This window comes from Sciurus vulgaris, assembly GCF_902686455.1.
Source record: "Sciurus vulgaris genome assembly, chromosome: 3".
Classification (NCBI taxonomy): Eukaryota; Metazoa; Chordata; class Mammalia; order Rodentia; family Sciuridae; genus Sciurus; species Sciurus vulgaris.
This window is the reverse complement of record NC_136463.1, coordinates 62,280,863-62,293,372: the sequence shown is the minus strand read 5'-3', so window position 1 is coordinate 62,293,372 and position 12,510 is coordinate 62,280,863. Positions and strand designations below refer to the sequence as shown.

At 44.1% G+C, this 12,510-nt stretch overlaps 1 protein-coding gene across 1 annotated transcript; it reads left to right on the top strand.

Moving 5' to 3' along the window:
• Positions 1-397: 397 nt before the first annotated feature.
• On the top strand, positions 398-4,702 carry OR1R1 (olfactory receptor family 1 subfamily R member 1; the record flags this gene model as incomplete). The annotated part of the gene is given in 11 exon segments (XM_079134643.1): positions 398-419; positions 422-621; positions 623-679; positions 683-817; positions 821-898; positions 902-962; positions 965-1,054; positions 1,057-1,092; positions 1,095-1,231; positions 1,233-1,334; positions 4,670-4,702. Coding segments are annotated over 11 exon segments (951 nt in total).
• Between the last annotated feature and the right edge of the window lie 7,808 nt (positions 4,703-12,510).

Sequence of the window (12,510 nt, the reverse complement as noted above, 5' to 3'; positions counted from 1 at the left end):
GCAATATGCTAACAATTTAAACTTTATTACTCACTCATCCTTATAACCAAGTCAAAGGCTAGAAACTAGTATTTTCCTCATTAAAAAAGAAGAAACTGAGATTCAGAGAAGACATACTACCTTAGTAGTAAAGTCAAGACTCAAAATCAGGTATGACTTACAAGGAAACTGGAGACTTAACCATTACCTTAGAACACCCCTGGGAAATGCAGTTTCTTCATAAGATTAGGACCATTCAATGAGCAATATGGTTTTCAACCTGTTTTAGCAAGCAGAAATCTGTATTATCAAAATTTTTGTAAATACTCTGTGTGTGGGATGTGTATCAAAATTTACACATGGAACCTCAACATGCAGGAAGTCCACTCCTCAGCATTCCTGCCTGGCAGGGTCCTCAATGGCTCTGGTCATCCTCACCTCAGGCCAGAGTTCCTCCTCCTTGGCCTGATGGATGACACAGTCGCCCACCGGGTGTTGTTCCTGTTCCTCCTCAGTGTCTATCTGCTCAATGCCCTGGGCAACCTTAGCATGGTTGTACTGGTGAGGTCTGATGGGGCTCTGTGCTCCCCTATGTATTACTTCTTGGGTCACTTGAGACTCGTGGATGCCTGTTTTACCATGGGTCACAGTCCCCGGACTGCTGGCCAGTCTGTCCCACCCTGGCCAGGCCATATCCTTCTAAGCATGCTTTTCCCAGATGTACTTCTTTGTGGCTCTGAGCATCACAGAGAGCTACCTCCTGGCTGCCATGTCCTACAACCATGCGGTGGCAGTCTGTGGGCCATTGCACTACACCGTGGTCATGACACTCTGGGGCTGAGCGGTGCTGGTGGTTGCATCCTGGGTGGTGACCCACCTGCACTCGCTGCTCCACACGCTGCTTATCTCTGCACTCTCCTAGGTCCACTTCAGCCCTGTGTGCCACTTATTTTGTGATGTGACAGTGATGCTGAACTTGGCGATGTTGGTTGGACATGTGCACCGCAGACTATCTTCCCTGAGGGCCTGGCGGTGGTGCTGACCCTGCTGCTTCTCGTGTCCCTCTCCTATGAGCACATCTCTTTGCGCTGTTTAGAGTGCAGTCCACAGGAGGCTGCACCATGCCTTCTCCATCTGCGGGGCCCACCTGGTGGTGGTGTCACTTTTCTTTGGCTCTGTCCTCTCAGTATATTTCTGGCCATCATCCACTTACCCAGCGCAATACGACCTCCTGGACAGTGTGGCATGTGCCGGTGGTCACACTGACCTTGAACCCCTTCATCTACAGACTTCTCAACAAAGAGGTCAAAGGCGCTCTAACATGGGGGCTCAGATGCCAAGCTGCACCCCAAGAGGTAAGGATAGGTCTGGGATCACTAGCATTTAGTAATAATAACAATTACCCAAAACTTTCTTTTTTAGTTTCTCAAAAAGTAACAGTTTTGACCCTATGAAATCTTATTTTTTGTTAAATAAAAAATTAGACAAAGCAAAAAGGACATGTTGATTATCGTGGTGGGTACATAGCTGTAAGTTAGATCCAGTCAGTGTTGTCTGGGTGTTTGAATTAGAATCCACTTTAAATAATTGGGAGGAACAAATGAAGGTAAGGCAAGGAAGTTCTACCTGTTTATGGAAAAGGGCAAGAACAGTGTGATTACCAGCAAAGGGGAGTGGAGAGGAGCCTGGAGAAGCAGGAGAGGTCTGAGGAGGAGTTTTTCCACATTTTTTACTGGTGCATTAGAGCTGTGCATAATGATGGGATTTCCTGTTACATAGTCATACATGCAGTGTGATCTGGCCACTATCCCTCCCCAGCACTTCTTCCCTCCCTCCTCACCTCCCAGGCCTAGTTCCTTTCCTTTATTGATCTCACTTTGCTTTTCATGAGGTTCCCATCCCATCCTCCTTTCTCTTGATTTTTTCTCTCTAGCTTTCCAGAAACGAGAAAAAACACATGGCCCTTGACCTTCTGAGTTTGTCTTATTTCTCTTAATATGATGGTCTCTAGTTACATTCATTTTCCTGCAAGTAACATAATTTAATTTTTCTTTATGGCTGGATAAAACTCCATTGTGTACATATACCACATTTTCTTTACCCTTTATCTGTCGATGGTCATCTAGGCTGGTTCCATAGTTTGGCTATAGTGAATTTTCTCTGTGAAGGGTTTTAAGGAGGTATGGTTGAATGTGCTGTAATGACCTCTACAGCCCTGCAGACTCCTCCCCAGGAAAATTTGGTAAAGATCTAGTTATTTTTAAAGTGGCTTAAGTTTTTTAAAATTTTACCCCATCTATACTGTGCCAACCATTTTCATTGTGAAAATTCAAAAGTAAAATTCAAAAGTTACCCTCCCAAATCAACCTCTGCTCCCATCCCAGTTGTCCCTTCAATCTCTCTCTCCCTCTCTCTTATTTTGAAACATAAATAACATCATCCGCTATATACTATTGTGCAATTTCCTTTTTTGTAGCATAAAATAAGACATCTAGACATCTTGTTGCTACAAACAAAATATATTCCTTTTTAATTTCAGGTACAGACTCCTAGATCCTATAAATCTTCTATGACTTATTAAATCATTCTTTATTATTAATATTTTAATAAACATTTTAAAATGTTTTCCCAGTTTTTCAGTATTATAAGGATGTAATGGATATTCTTGTAAAAGCATAAATAAAAGTCAACAGTTAGTGAGGAACTGATAGTGACAAGTACAGTCCTAAGTGTTTTGTGCATGTTTCAATCCACAGAAGTTTCCAAGAGGAAGATATACTTTTTTCCCATAGTACAAGACTGAAAATAGACTGAGAGAAACCAAGTAACTGTCCTAAATTTGTAAGTCTGAGTTATTCATCTCCTTCAATGATTTCTAGTCTACTTGATTTTTTACAACACATTGAGAAACTTTTAATAATACATAAATTCTTAAAGTGTAATTATGGCCACCTTTTTTCTTTTAATTTCATTTTATTCATTTTAACTGTTCCTGTTTCTTTTTTCCTTTTTAAAAGTTTTGAGCAACATGCATTAACTTTATATATTCATGGGGTTTAGTGTGATGTTTCAATGCATGCATACAGTATGCACCAAGTCTACCCGCTTCCCACTCTTAATTATTAAACTTCCTCATTTGCTCTTCACTTGGTTCCTTTTCTATTTTTAGTGTTCTTTATTTATGCCTTTTCCCTGCTTTGTCTTGTTTTACCTGGTAGGTTCATCTTTCCAAACAGAATATTTAGCTTAACTGATGCTAATTCTGTTGTGTTTTGGTTTTCAGCACCATTGATTCTTTGGATTTTCACACTTAGTAATCCCTTCCTCTTATTTTCTTCAGTTGTGGTACTTCTTCTAAATTCTTGAGGTTTGTGTATCATCTTGATTTTAGGAGAGGGGTGTCTCTACTGATGCCCACTGCTTTTGGAACCTGACATCTGTTAGCATCAACAATCCAGGGCGGTTCTTTTGGGGATGGAGCTGAAAGCCATCTTGGGTCTCAGTGGTCCTGCTGATTCTACTGGACTAGTAGTTCTATTTTCTACACAACTACTTGTCTTGGAATGCCTCTAAGGTGTAGATAACATAAATCCTAAACCAACATGAGGTTATCTATCCTGATTCTCAGGAGAAAGTATTTCCTTCCCCCTCATTCCAAAGAGGGTAGCTTCCTTCTCATCTCTTGCTGCTAGGTAGGCAGTGTTAGGAGAACATTCTCATTGAAGTTACAGTCTCGGAAATTCGGACCCCCTGGATGCTTCCAATCTTATATATCTCATTAGTTCATGTTCTCTGCCCTGTAAAACTCAGGCTGCCAGGGTCTTCTAAGTGGCAGGCATGCCCAAGGCTGCAGTGTTGGCTTCTGAGCCCACCCATCCCTCAATGAGTTCCCTCTTCCTGGATCCTGAAGATGTCCTGTCCTTGTGGTCAGCCCAGAGATGCAGTTTCATATGGTTAATTGCTAGAAGCACAGGGATTTTCAGGATTGCTACTTTCACAGTTTTGCTAGAATCTGATACACTTGCTGGAGCTTCTGAAGCAGTCTCCATGACTGCCTTGGTGGACTACAGGTTGCTTTGTATGTGCGTAGCAACTTCATCACTGACAAAGTCAAGTCTCACTCTGTAAAAACTGTGTCAGCTTGCTGGGTGCTTGTAATCTGAGAAACTCAGGAGGTTGAAGCGGAAGGATGCAAGTTCTAGGCCAACCTCAACACTTAGAGAGACTGTCTCAAAATATAATAAAAAGGGCAAGAGGTGTAGCTCAGTGGTAGAGTCCCCCAGGCCAAATGCCCAGTACCAAAAATAAATAAATAAATAAATAAACAAACAAATAAATATTTAAAAGAAAAATCGTACACCAATGAGACACACGACTGTGGAAGAACAGTCATGTGATAGAACCACTGTCATTTCAATTTTATTAATAAGCAAGTGGAGGCCTAGATAAATGAGGACCATTGCCCAAGGATACAGTGCTAAGAAGTGGTGCCATGGGGCTCAGAGCCCTCCTCTCTGCCCTCATCGCAACACTCCCGGTGGGGGGATGGTCACTGCCATGCTGTTAGGATATGCTTCAGTGTGCTGAGCACCAGCCCTGCAGAGTGTCCACAAGTGAACGGTGGGAAGGATGGAACCTGGAACTCACTGGGTTCCTTGTGGCCACTGGCTTGCATCCCCCTTTTGCCCAGGAGCCTGAGGAGTCCTCCACCTTTCAGACCTGAGCTGGCCAAAGTTGAGTCACATGGGTGGGCTTCAGGGTCAGACCGCATGCACTCACAGGAGAAAACCTGCATCAGGCCTTGGCAAAGCTGCACAGGGCTCAGCAAGAAACTACTAATGAACAGAGCCTGGGATGAAGCCCAAGTTAGAATGGCAGTGCCACTCGGTTCTGTCACCATGTGTGGGCACTGCACAGCGGCTGACAGGAGAAGTATGCAGGTCTCTGAGAGGTTAGCAAATAGGAAGTCACTAACAGGACTACTGCTTGTCCAAACGTGGACACCAATATGGGCCACCAACCTGGGTGTGGGCCAAGCTTACCCCACATGCAGGTTTCAGCCACTATCATGGTAAGATGCAGTGTCTTTCTGGAAGAATAAGGGTGACTGTGGCACATGTCTTTATGACACCCTCTCTGAGGAGCCCTTTCCAAGGCTGCTGCCAATTTCTGCACCTGACGCAGCTGCCAAGTGAGGCACTCAGGGTCTCTGAGCTGGGTGCCACATCCACAGCCCTGTTGCCTCCTCCCAGCAAGCCTTCCTTTTATGAATAAAATTAAGTTTTATCCACCTTCCATAAGAAACCATATATGGAGCTGGCTTCTGCAGATGCTCCTCTCAGGACACAGGGAAATCTCTTGAGGCTTCCCACACTTCCCTTTGCCTTGCCTCCACCCAACATCACTTCCCTGTCTCTGCTGGGAGTCTCAGTCTCCCTCTCCTGGCCCCAGCTTTTGGCCAAGGCCCTTCTGGGTCTCCTGCACTTGGGCTGGGGAGCCTGCAGTCACTGCCTTGAGGGCCAGAAGGCACTGGCTGGGCACTGTGTAGACCCTGATGATGGGGCACAGGCAGGGGCATTACTTGTGAAAGCTGCCCACTTCTTATCTACCAAGGACCTCTTCACAGTTTCCAAAGATATCCTAGGTGTTGTAGAAAGCTCTTGGAGATGGCTATGATACACAGACCACTGGCTGGCACTTCCATTGGGCCAACTCCATAAATAGCTGCAAAAACTAACTTCCTCCTGCTTCAATTGTCAGAACCTGTGCCACATAATACCACCTCTACTGGCATGGCCACCACAGTGTCCAGCAGTATGCCTCTTGGAGGTTACTTCTTTGTTCACCAGCAAGGGGGGTTCCCTAAAGTGCAGGGCTCTTGATAACTACCCTGATGCATCTATTTTAGTGATAATGCTTCTGGAAGATGTACATATTTGGAGGGAAAAAGTTTACCTTGAATCTCAAAAGAGGTGTTGGAATTTTGGGCAATGCTGGAACTGTTTAGACTGTGGGAATTCTTGGAAATGGACTGAATATGTTTCATATTATGATTTTAGCATGAGCTTTTGAAGACCAGGGCAGAATGTTGTGGTTTAGATATGCGATGCCCCCCCCCCCCAAAGAATTAGTATAAGACAATGCAAGCATTTTCAGAGATTAAGTGATCAGATGGTGAGAGTTGTGATCCAATCAGTGAATCAGTCCACTTATATGGATTAACTGGGCAGTAACTGGAGGCTGGTAGGATTCCCTGGATGAGGTATGTCACTGGGGGAATGGATTTGGGGTTTATACTTTTTCTCTGGTGAAAGGAGCTCCCTCTGCTTCTGATTGCTATGTTAGAGCTGCTTTCCTCTGCCTTACCCTTCCACCATGATGTTCTGCCTCACTGTGGGCTGAGAACAATGATGTCAACTGGCTAGAGAACTAACCTCTGCAAACATGAATCAAAATAAACTTTTATTCCTATAAGGTGTCCCTGTCAGATCTTCTAGTGACATTGATATCTAACTACAACATAGGGTATTATCATTATTTTGCAAATGAAATAATGGTAGTGTTTGTGCATTTTGGGGGCTGGTAGCAGGGGCATGTGACCACTGAGTCACATCCCTAGCCCTATTTTTTATTTTATTTAGAGACAGGGTCTCACTGAGTTGCTTAGTGCCTTGCTTTTTTTTTGCTGAGATTGGCTTTGAACTTGGGATTCTCTTGTCTCAGCCTTCCAAGGAGCTGGGATTACAGGTATACACTACTGCACCCAGTGTGTTTGTGCATTTCAAGAAGTTTTTTCCTTTAGGATACAAATGGATAATGGATCAGTCTAATTGAAACAAGATTGGCCATGTACTGATAATTGTTTAATCTGAGTAATGATTATGTGGGAGTTCAGTGTATTACTTGCCCTACTTTTGCATATATTTAAAATTTGTCATGACAATTTAAAATTTGATGACAACTTTTGCTTCTATTTGTGCAGTTTTTAAAGATTGGTCTTTTCTAACCAGAATAATTTGCAACTTATTCCTTTTCAGTTTTCTTTTTAAAATAGGTAATACCACTAGGAAATTCAATTCTATAGCTCCCACAATGCTTTTTTTGGGGATGAGGGATGGAACTCAGGGCCTTGCAAAAGCTTGGCAAGTCTCCTGCCAGTGACTGCTACTCAGAATATTTTTTATTTTGAGACAGGGTCTCACAAAGTGGCCTAGACTGGTTTCAAATTTGTGATTCTCATTCTTCAGCCTTCTGAGTAGCTTGGATCATAGGAGTGTGCTACTATGCCTGGCACACCATGCTTCCCCAACTTTCAAATGCATATACTATCTCTTAGGACTATTACACAAAAGCAGCAACATCGTACCACCTATAAATTATGATGACCTTATAGACACACACCTGGGGAAACTTCCTGTGCAAAGACAGAATCCCTGGGGAAGTCAGATATGAATGAGCATAAGACATCTTTATGTGCCCCCAGCAGAGTGGGAAGATGGCTCAGACTAATTTGTAGTAAATAGGGGTTTTGCTGATCCCAGTGGGTTGGGTGATCTGTAAATACTCAGCACACTAGTAGCTGGTAGTGAGAAGGCAGTACAGCCTAAGTGAGAATAAACCCACCATAGCTTCAAATCTCACTCAGTTTAACCAAGGACTAGATGCGATCTTGTTATATGTCAGAGTTTACACATACATTTCACCTACATAATGGGGCACTGTTGAGTTTTGAGTAGGGCATGCAGAGTATGAGGGAAGTGTTTCTTGAGTAGGTCTTGCTGTTCAGTCCTTGCATATCTTCAAGGGAGCCTAGAATGATGCCTGACCTTTAGCCAACCCCTGGGAAAGTGGCCCTCAGAATGTTCTCATGTTAATGATTGATAATTATGTTTTGCATACCTGGGGCAATGGACCATGTCATTTCAGCCTGTCAGGATTGCTTTGCACATACATCAGCATACTTGGCGTGCATCTGATTTCCTACCTGGGATCCTAAGTTTCAGCAGCTGTGTCTGTCATGTAGCATGACATCTCTATGTGACTGGCTCTCAATAAAAGCCTCAGACACCAAAATTTGAACAGTTTTCTCTGTGCAGAGACATTTTGCACATGTCCACATAGTTTACTGCTAAAGAGAAAGCAAGTCCTGTATGACCCTAGATGGGGAAATGTTCAAAAACCTGTGCTCAACTTCTCTGGATTCCTCCTGATACATATCTTTTCCTGATGCTCTTGGTTTATATACTTCCATTCAATAGAATGTATTCATAAGTATAAAAAAATATATATCTTTGAGATGATGCAGGAAGTACCTACTGAGTTGCAGGACAATGACTTGAACCTTGCCACGGTGATGTGACTACAGCTCACCTAGTCACCCTGGAAGATTCCAGGGGGGAGTCAGAAATTGCCAACAGCAAAAACTACTGTGAACCAGATCTGGCATTAAGGCAAACAGCAGTGTGTCAATTATGTCATCCACAGCAGCAATAATTGCAACTTGAATGGTGGGGTCAGAAGTTTTATAAATGAACTAGATCTAAAAGGTGGTCAGAATACAGTTCATGAAGAGAAAAGAAAATTTAATAGGAAGATAAAAGAGAATTTACAATGTTTAAAATGTGAACAGGGAGAATGCAAAAGAGATATAGCAGGTTATAATTATAAGGAATGAGGAGGAAAAATAAAGTAAAGGGATAAAGAACAAGAGAATTTCCTGTTAGTGGGAGAAGAAAGGAGAGAAAAAAACAAAACCAGAATAAAACAAAATGCTTAGCCCTCAAAAGACAAGGCAAGAAAAAATAATGACATTTAAAAATGCTAAAAGTGAAAAACAGAAAGAAATATGCGTATGTATATATGTACACAAACCAAGAAGCACAGTAAAAGCACACATAAAAAAAGGAAAAAAAAATATTGTTAATGAACAATTAAGAAATGGTCTCCAATGAGGTGGTCAAAATAATAATTGACAAGAATGGATGGTCCCACTCCAAGCACCTGGCAACTGCCAATCTTTTCTGGGAGTCTGGGTCTCAGGATCCTTCCAGGAATTCTGCTTACAGGGTTTGGGGGTTGAGGGTGTGGTGGTTGTGATGGTGGGCAACACTCCACATACTCTGCTGCCCTCAAACACAGCCTTCCTGGGATGAGTCCCTGGGTGCACTAACAACCACCTTTTCAAATTTCCAACCCACTTCCACTGGTCACATGAGCCATCAGACACAAAGGGAAAGCAAAATGGGCTCCCTTCTGTATCCCTTATTTGAAATCCCCTGGGTAAAATCTCCTCTGTGCCTGTTTCACTCACATTCCACTGGGTAAACCCTGGGTCACACATTGGGTACTTGCCAGAACAGTGTTTGCTATGGTCTCCCAGCTCCACAGCAGCAAGCTGGAGTGTGGCCTCCTTGAGATGGCTCCCACCTCAGCTGTCCATGGCCAGTTGAAAAACAGTGCCCTTTTCCAACACCAGATGGCTGTGCAGGCTCTGGATCAGCTAAGTTTGGGCTGTCTTTCTGAGCTACAGAACTTTCTGTGCCAAATTTGTCCATTGCACTTCTCTCTCTGTTCTCTCTCCTCTGTTCTCCTTTCCTCTGGGGTGAACCAGCATGGCTGCTGCAACTGGCTTGGTTCCAACATACTCTTTCTTCTTTGTTCAGTGCACCGTAATTTCTGAGTCTCTAAGACACTCCAACTGTCCAATGTTGAATTTTAGTAAAATTCCTCTTTCACCCACCTTCCATGAACAGTTCTCCCACTGCTTGAGTCCTGATCCACAGAGCAACTGGACATGTAGGCTTCCTCTCTCTCCCATCTTGGATGTCTCCACACTGGGCATTTGCATGGAGAATGTCTTCCCTAGGTGAAAAATTTCTTTCTATTTAGTTCCTGAATTAATAGGCAGACAGCTCATTCTGTAAGTACTTTGCAGGTACTGACTGATCATCCCAGGCCCTTGAGAGGCAGGTGGGTCATTTATCTCCTTTGCTCAGAAAGGAGACTAGGGAACTTCCCAGGTTGCAGTAGGAAGACCCAGTTCAACTAGCGAGCCCCACAATGTAGAGAAAATTCTCCATCTCTGTCCTCAACCAGATCTGAATGGTGCTTCTACACAAGGAGGGAATAAGACAAAGTTAATGTAGATGATGAATTCATTGTAAGAGTACTGAGAGAAGGGGCAGGGCATACAAGCTGGGGATTTAGAAGAAGGTCATTCAGTAGAACATCTGTGTGCTGAACACATGTGCTAGCAGGTGTGACTGTGAGGTGCTCAGAGCACCAGAATTCATATGGGGAAGGCAAAGATGAAACAAAATCTTATTCTGGAGAGCAGCTGGCTCATCAAAATGGTTGGCTAAGTCATCTCTGAGAAGGTGATCTTCAGCTGAGAGAGATGGAAAGTAGGGCCCACCCTCTTTAGCTTCCAGCAGGCATTCTGAGTCACTGCTTGCATGAGCAAGCCATGAAGTTCAGCTCTAATGTGGAGAAATCCTGGTTCTCTAAGTGGAGAGCAATGAACTTGAGTGAACACCCCCAGACCCTGAGAGCCAGATTGTGGACAGTGGACAAAAGGATCTCTCAGGATGCTGGAACCTGCAGTAGAAAACCTCCTAAGAAGTCCCACAGGAGAACTGTGTCAGCAACCTCTGCCTACAGGTTCCAGCTAGCACCTGCCTTCCTGATGCTGACTCAGGGCACAGGTTTCCAGTGCACAACACCTCAGGTGAAAGTCAGTGATTGTACTGAGTCCAGGCACTCTGAGTCCAGTGACTCTGAGATGGTTGAACTGATTTGCCATGGGTAATAAGGCCCTTCCAACTGCACAGACCTGAGCAACAGTGTTCCCAGTACCCTCCTTAGAGAGCTCAGGAGACTAGGCAGGGCATGGGAAACCCAAAAGAGGGTGTTTTAGAAAATTGGTCCTGGTACCAGGTTCTCCTACAGAAAGCCATCTAGCAAGGCTCTTTGAGTGGGTCAGTGTCTTCCACACACGTGTGGGATTCCCAAAACCATGATGGACTTTGTTTCAATCAGCACTGCAGGAAGAGGCCTGGGAGTGGCTGCCATTCTCTGGGAAGGTCTCTGTGCATGTGTCCCAGAAGATGCCCTTGTCAGAGATGATGTCCTGGGCTCTCCTTCCATTGTTGAAAGGCCTAGGCCCTGACACTATTCTGGATGCCCTGCCTCCACTGGAATTCAGTTTCCCTGTGCCAAGACCACGTAGAGGAGCCTGCAGTCCAAGCTTCAGCTCCAAACTTTACTGTCCAACAGTAAGCTCATGTCCATTCTCCAGGTATCATGCCCCACAACAACAAAGACACAAGCACAGCAATGGACCAGGCTCCAGGTCCCTCAACCCTCCTCCTCACCTGAAAATGCCAGCTTATCCTTCTGCCCTTCCACCTACCCACCCAATCTCATGACTGACTTCAGTGACAGCCTTCCTTGTCCCAATATCCTGAGGATCTATGGTTATTAGCCAGTACAGGAGTTTGGTGCCTGGTGGGACAGATGAGCCAGAGGTGGGCCCAAAGTCAGAGGCAGGCCTTTCCTATTCTCCAGTGAGTTGATCTCTCACAGGTCACTTAGGCCCACCTGCATCTGCACCCCATGTAGAGAAGGGAGGTTATGAATCTTATTTGGGAACTTTGCAACTAGGCTGAGATTAGGTGCCATTTTATAGGAATCACATAGGAAATACTCAGAATGGAATGAGGGCACTCTGTGAATGCCAAGTATTGACATAAGTTCCATGCTCTGACAATATGTCAGCAAAGCATGGGGGAAAGTCCAGCTGCTAGAGGTTGCCCATCAGAACCAAAGAAACATAGCTGTGATTCTCAGTATTCTCCTACCCTCCACCAAGGCCCGACAGTCTGCTAGCATGGTGCAACCTTCTAGAAGGGCAGTTTGGCAGAAATAACCAGTATTTTAAATGTGCAACATTTATTTTTCAGAATTCTACTTTTAGGAATGTATTCAACAGAAATAATCTGATTTGAGCACAAGACCTGCATAGGAGATGAGCAAGCTGGGATTACAGAAAATCAGAAGGAGCTTAAAAGTTGCCATCAAAGGGACTATTTACAGTGGGCCTCCTGAAACATAAAGAAATTTTCTATACCTATAGTTGTCAACATGAGGATCTAAAAGTCACTTTAGCTTCTGAACCCAAGGAACATTACTATCCCCTCAGTTCCAATGACTGAATATGCATGGGTGGAAGTACATATGTGATGCACATGGAAAGAGTGGTTTGGGGTTGGTCCCCAGCTCTGTCTGGTCATTCATGAGTAAGAGTCTCAGCCACCCACTTGAACAGCGGAGAGGATCTGAGTGTGGATTTTCACCTCTTAGGCATATTTCTCCCTCACCTGATTTTTTAAAAGAAGTGTGATGCATTCCTGCATTTATTTTGCAACAAACAGAGGCAGGGTGGTGTGTAGAGTCCACCATGCTGTCTTAAGGTGGATGCAGTCCCTCCTGTGATGACCCCCAGCATCAAGTGCCAGCAGTACTGGATTGTAG